At 38.3% G+C, this 6702-nt stretch overlaps 1 protein-coding gene across 1 annotated transcript; it reads right to left on the bottom strand.

Moving 5' to 3' along the window:
- Nucleotides 1-3510: 3510 nt before the first annotated feature.
- Nucleotides 3511-4532, bottom strand: LOC138899157 (uncharacterized). Its single transcript, XM_070185279.1, has 3 exons — nucleotides 3920-4532; nucleotides 3717-3856; nucleotides 3511-3642 (listed from the first exon to the last, which is right to left on the bottom strand). Exons 1-3 carry the CDS (start codon nucleotides 4530-4532, stop codon nucleotides 3511-3513), a joined length of 885 nt encoding a protein of 294 aa, XP_070041380.1.
- Nucleotides 4533-6702: the final 2170 nt, after the last annotated feature.

Below are 6702 nucleotides of genomic sequence, written 5' to 3'. Positions count from 1 at the left end.
AGTTATCCAGCTTTAACATCACAAATATCCTTACTCGTAGCAAGGAAAGGTCTTCCAAGAATAATTGGCACTTCATAATAAACTTTACAATCTAGAATGACAAAATCCACCGGAAGAATGAATTTATCAACCTAGACCAAAACATCTTCAATCAAACCCAACGACCTTTTCATGGTACGATCGGCCATTTATAATCTCATATAAGTGGATCATTGTTACCCAATCGCCAAAGTCTTGAAAACTGAATAGGGCATCAAATTTATACTTGCCCCAAGATCACAAAGAGTTTTAGCAAACTCGATACTTCCAATTGTACAAGGAATCGTGAAAGCACTGGGATCCTCCATCTTATGATCCATTGAATGAACAATCGAACTCATGAGTAATTTTGATAGTTTCAAAATTTATTGACCGCTTCTTTGTCACAAGATCTTTCATAAAATTTGTATAGCCGGGCATTTTTCCAAAGTTTCTACCAATGGCACGTTGATTGAAAGACTCTTCATCATTTGAATGAACTTCTTGAATTGATTCTCACCATTTTTCTTGGCCAGTCTTTAAGGGTATGGAGATGGAGGCTGACTTGGTCTAAGAACAATGTAGCCACCTGCACAGCTGTAAAAGGGTGAGCTAAAATCAAGAAATAGGCATATTTGTTGTATTTGTCAACCACTACCATGATGGTATCCTTTCCCTTGGACCTAGGTAGCCCCTCAATAAAATCCATGGATATGTCTTCCCATGGCCTAGCTGGTATTGGCAATGGTTGTAACAGCCCCGGATAGGCTACTTGTTCATCCTTACACCTCTGACAAACTGCACAATTCCTTACTACTTCTTTAACATTCTCCGACATTGATGGCCAATAGAAAATAGCTCTAACTCTATGTAATGTAGCTGTAATACCTGAATGACCTCTCAAATTAGTGGAATGAACATGATGCACTAGTTGTTTCCTCAAATTACCCTGCTTACCAATCCAGACCTTATCTTTGTATTTGAGGATTCCATTATGCAATTTCAAGTCAACTGCAGCAGTAGGATCAATGGTAGGTGCACTGATGATTTTTGTGACTTCTTCATCTCCCTCATAGCTGGCTAAGATCTCCTATGTCCACTTAGGTTGTAGGTCGATGATAATCTAACGAGTTGCTTTGGTAATAGATGGTTCTGGCCTTCTTGAAAGGGCATCAGTTACTGAATTATTAATTTTCTTTTTGTAGTGGATCTGAAAACTTAAGCCTGTCAATTTAGTTAGACCCTTATACTGTAGTGCAGTAGTTATTTTCTATTCTTGCAAGAACTTGAGACTTAAGTGGTCCGTCATAATAATAAAATGACTAGGAACTAAGTAATGCCTCCACTTAACAACAACTTGCAGTAAAGCAACTAGTTCCTTTTCATAGTTAGAAAGACCTTGATGTTTTGTTCTTAATGCCTGGCTGAAAAAAACAATTGGCTTCCTTTCTTGTATTAAGATAGCCCCTACACCAGTGGCACATGCATCCACTTCAACAATAAAAGGTTTACTAAAATCAGGCAAGGATAAAATAGGAGTTGTAGTCATAGCGTTTTTAAGAGCATGAAAGGCCTTTGTAGCTTATTCACTCAACTGAAATGCCCCCTTCTTTAGTAGTATAGTTAGGGATTTGCTGAGGACTGCATATTCCTTAATGAACCTTCGGTAATATACAGTGAGCCCTAGAAAACCCCTCAACTCTTTATTATTGAATTGTTGTGGCCAATTCACCATTGCTGTAATTTTATTGGGATCAGTACTCACCCTATCACCACTGATAATATGTCTCAAGTATTTAATTTGTGATTGGGATAAGTCAAATTTTTTTCTCTTAGCAAACAACTGGTGGCTTCTTAATAATTCGAGCACTACTTGTAAGTGTCCTAGGTGCTCCTCTAATGATATATTGTAGACGAAAATGTCATCAAAGAAAACTAGAATGAACTTCTCAGATAAGGTCCAAACACTTGATGCATTAATGATTGAAAAGTGGTAGGAGCATTTGTTAATCCGAATGACATCACCCTGAATTGCCATAACGCATGATGGGTTCGAAAAACAGTTTTGTGTTCATCTTCTGCCTTCATTCTCACTTGATAATAGCCAGACCTAAGGTCAACTTTAGAGAAGACCTTGGCCTCATGGGGTTCATCCAGAAGATCATCCACCATTGGAATAGGGTATTTATTCTTAATAGTAAGAGAATTCAACCTCCTTTAATCCATACATAGCCTCCAAGTTGAATCTTTCTTTTTTACTAGTAACGCAGGTGAAGCAAAAGTAGACTGACTAGGAGTGACATTTTGTACCTGTCACATCTCTTTAATCATATTTTCAATCGCATTCTTTTGGTCATACGAGTACCTATAAAGCCTCAAATTAAAGGGTTGAGCCCCAAGTACTAAAGGAATGGCATTATCACACTCCCTAACAGGTGGCAGACTCTCAAGTTCCTTAAAACAACGAAAAAGGTCTAAAAATGCCCTCGAACTATCGAAAATAGCTCAATTATACCCTCTATTTGCTTTTGGTACCAAAAATACCCTTGCCGTTACTCTTTGGGACCATAAATGCCTCACAACTAACAGATGGCCACCTGAGCCTTTTGGACTTGTTTAATAATATAAAATAAGCTGATATGGAAGTCCAACATGGCAAAACACCTTCTTTAGTTGCATTTATAATTATAGTCCTAAGATTCCTACTCACTTTTGCAAGAACTATTTTAACTATTTGTAGTTGTCTGTTGTATTATTATGATAAGTTGAAAGCGGTGTAATTCTAATAATTTATTGTTATTGCAAGTTGTCCATTTGTAGATGTAATAATTATATAGTTCTCCATTATTTGTTGTTACGGTTGGATAGAAATGTAGCTGTAAAAATAGACTAAAGAACAACAGTAATAATGGAGAAAAAAGTGGACGAAACTAGCAGTAAAACCATATCAAAATAATACAGCTGAACTTGTCAAGAAATGACCGAAATAGCAGCACAATTAGCCCAAACTCTGCAGCAAAACTGGACTAATAAAGAGCCAAAACAACAACAAAATTGAACCAAAAAATACAGCAAAACTGCATCAAGAGTAGACTAATTTCAACAGTAATAGTGGACCAAAACTGCACATATTAAATATGTCTTAGATTTGAGAGTTTCCATTGGCTTTCTTAGACTTCAACTTTCCCACCTTTTTCTGCCTTGCCACTTCCAACTGATTGCTAGTGATCGCTTCTTTACCTTTCCAACTGAGCCTAGGGGGTGAGTATGGAAGTTTTTGGGTTCACAAACACCATTGTTGTCTCCTCTAAAACAGATCACCCGTGTCCTAGATGGATTTTGTGGAGATTACCTTATGTGCAGTCTTGTTTGGGCCTCAGAAATAATTTTAGGCATAAAATAGGGGTTACTTTCAGGCTCTCTAATAGGTCCAAAGGATTCTGATTGTTGTCTCTGAACTCTAGGCGTGGGAATGAACACAAATTCACCATCTTATGTTGGTTGAGGTGCTGAACAACCAACATCTTTAACTACTTCGGGTTCTTCAACTTCAGATTCAATGACTTCTTCAATATTGGCCTTTTTTCTCTTAGTTTGTTTCTTGCCTTTTTCACTATCATCAACCTATAATTAACATGCAAAAATATTAGTTATACAGCTAAAATCATATAAGTGAAACTATATGATATAGTAGTTACCTTGCATGTCCTTGAATTATGGTCCAATGATCCGCAGTTGCTGCATGTCATTCTAGTTCCCTTCCTTGATTGAGCCCACTCTCCTTGCCTCTTACAGGCTTCATCTTTCTCTCTATTTCTTTGAACCTTTGGCTTTCCAACTGTTTTCACAAGTGCAAGTGGTTCCATAGCATGTTCTGGTAATACTTTCTAGAACTTTTTACCTCTAACATGCATCTGCTTGGCCTTATATATCATAAGGTAAGCTTCCTTACTGTACCGCCAATTAATTTCAGTGATCGGATCCAATTTCTTGTATTCCATTGCCTTGATAGCATGGGGACATGGGATGCCAGTTAACTGCCAAGTCCTACAGGTGCATTTCTTCATTACCAGGTTCACTGAATGTTTATCATCACCCTCAAAAACTTCATACCCAATGTCACCATTGAAATTCACAGTACATGAATTATTAGCTATCTTCAGATAAGCGGTAAACAACTTCATGCAATAAGGACTAAACTCAGTAGTCCATGTTCTAACCTCTTCTTCTTTCTCTCTCAACCTGTTCATGATCTTGATTCTAATATTCTCAATTATCTTCAGGATAAGCTTGCCTCTTGCTTTTAAGATCCAAGAGTTGAAGGATTCAGTAAAATTATTGTCCACCATCTGATTTTTGCATACTGTATCAAAATATGCTCTGCACCAATTTTGTGGTGGATACCTAAGCAAATCCTTAGCAGCATCAACACACAAAGATCCAAGTTGTTTTAACTGGTCCTTAAACTCTTCTTCAAAACTGCTCCAGGCAGTCCACCAGAGAAATTTCTTCATCTCTCTTGTCCTGAATCTCTTACTCTAGTTGGATTCAATATGCCTAACACAAATTCTGTAAAAGTTTGAAGGGTTAGTTACCGGTCAAATAGAAGTCTCTGAATATATAAATAAAATGACACTTGTGGTTTGCTAAAGGGAGGACATTTCTTACAGCATCTAAAAGTCTCTGCACATGTACATTTAGTAAGGATCAAATATATAATAATTATAATTTTAACTATAAAGATTCAAACAAACACTAAGATAACTTTTACCTTTTGCATGTCAGACAAAAAGGTAATACTCTCACCATTCTTCAGATTCAATGAATGTTGTAGCAGCTCCATGCAATGGTGCCTTTGTCTTTTACACTACTGACTCTGGTATGTCAATGATGTATTCCCTAGACGGGTTCATCTCCTTTTGAGTCTTTTCCACACTATCATTAATATCAATCCGAACTTCCTTATTTGGTTGAACAATATTGTTCGGGATCTCTTCTTCTTGCATTACGTGATCATCATCAACAAGCCGCCTTCCACTTGAGGTGGATGCATTACCGCCTTTTCTACTTCTTGTGATAACCGCCATAGTATGCCCCGTATTATTACCACCCTTTGGGTTTACCACCGTATTACTTGGTATTTCACCCTTAGGATGAGAATTTAGAGCTTGAGATATTTTTCCCATTTGAACTTCTAGGTTGTGGATTGATGTGGTCTGTAAGGAAAGTTGGGCATACGAATCGACATTCTTTTCTATCATTTGCTTGAACATATTCTCAATACGTCTCATCTCATTATTTGAAGAACTTAAACCATGGGAAGGATAAGGAGGTGGGTTGCTCAGTTGTTGATACATTGGGTGCCTTCGAAAACCAGATCCCCGATTTCCTTGATTGTTACCCCAACCACCTTGGTTGTTGCCTCCCAAATTTTCTTGGTTGTTTCTACTCCAATTTCCTTAATTGTTGTTATTGTTATGCCAATTTTCTTGATTGCTAGAACTCCAATTACCATGATTGTTTTGTGGTCGCCATTGTTGTTGGTTTGGGCCTTGGAAGTTGTTTCTTTGCCCTTGAAAATTATTCACATATTGCATTTCTTCCTCTTGCTCATTATAAGAATCATCTGGTTCAAAACCACCATCATCTTGCACATAGTTCTCCACTCGAGTTTACATTTGTAGACCCTTGGTCCTCCTCTTGTTCACCAAAACATTTACTTCCTTCATAGCATGAACATGCTTATGAGCTTGCACTTGATTAAGTTGGGCCTTTTCTAGTTAAGTCATGGTAGTAGTCAATTCGGCAATGGCTTGCCCATGGTCTTGCAATTCTTTATGGATGTGGATCATGTTCGGATCACCTTGTGGAACATTGGCCCGGGATTGCCAAGCTGATGATGTCTTCGCCATCTCATCTAGAATATCACACACCTCCTCATAAGGCATAGTCATAAAGTTCTCACTGGCTAGTTGATTCATTACACATTGGTTGGTTGTGTTAATCCCACGATAAAAGGTTTGTTACAACATGTTTTCCTTCATATTGCTGTTGGGATATTTCTTAACCATTGTTCTATAGCGCTCCCAAATTTTGTGTAGTGGTTTATTCGGCTCTTATTTGTATGCCAAGATCTCATCCCGAAAGGTAGCCATGTGCCCAGGAGAGAAAAAGTTAGCAATTAACTTGGCCGCCAACTCATCCCAAGTGTGAATCGAATGGTTCGGCAATCGTTCTAACCAATCCAAAGCTTTCCCCTATAGAGAGAAGAAAAATCCTTAGCCATAATGCATCCTCGATAGTTTGCTTGCTCCCCCAACATGTATCTACAAAGCCCTTCAAACGTTTGTAGGGATTTTGAGTTGGTGCACCGAGAAAGAAACCTCGTTGCTCAAGTAATGTGAGCATCACGTTGGTGATTTGAACATTGCCTACCCTAATACGGGGAGGAACTATTGCACTAGCATAACCTTCATTGGTCAATATACGGTGATGAGTCGCTCGTAGTAGAGGCAGGGGGTGAAATGGGCACGTTGTCTTGTGGTACCCCGCCTCTCTGATTGGCTTGTGGCTCCCGAGGTACCTCATCTATGTGTTCCTCCTCTCCGTCCAAGTCCCCCAAAGGCATATTTTCGAGCTCATTGTTCGCCATGTTTGTACCTAAGATTTCTTAAATAAATTAGT

The sequence above is a fragment of the Nicotiana tomentosiformis genome, chromosome 9 (assembly GCF_000390325.3).
Source record: "Nicotiana tomentosiformis chromosome 9, ASM39032v3, whole genome shotgun sequence".
Classification (NCBI taxonomy): Eukaryota; Viridiplantae; Streptophyta; class Magnoliopsida; order Solanales; family Solanaceae; genus Nicotiana; species Nicotiana tomentosiformis.
This window is presented reverse-complemented; position numbering and strand designations above follow the sequence as displayed.

Coding starts and splice junctions, on each gene's coding strand:
- LOC138899157 (XM_070185279.1), bottom strand. CDS start 4,532: ATGAAGAAATTTCTCTGGTGGACTGCCTGGAGCAGTTTTGAAGAAGAG. Junction 3,857..3,919: donor CAAGCAGATGCATGTTAGAG/GTAAAAAGTTCT, acceptor TTGTGAAAACAG/TTGGAAAGCCAAAGGTTCAA. Junction 3,643..3,716: donor ATAATTCAAGGACATGCAAG/GTAACTACTATA, acceptor TGTTAATTATAG/GTTGATGATAGTGAAAAAGG.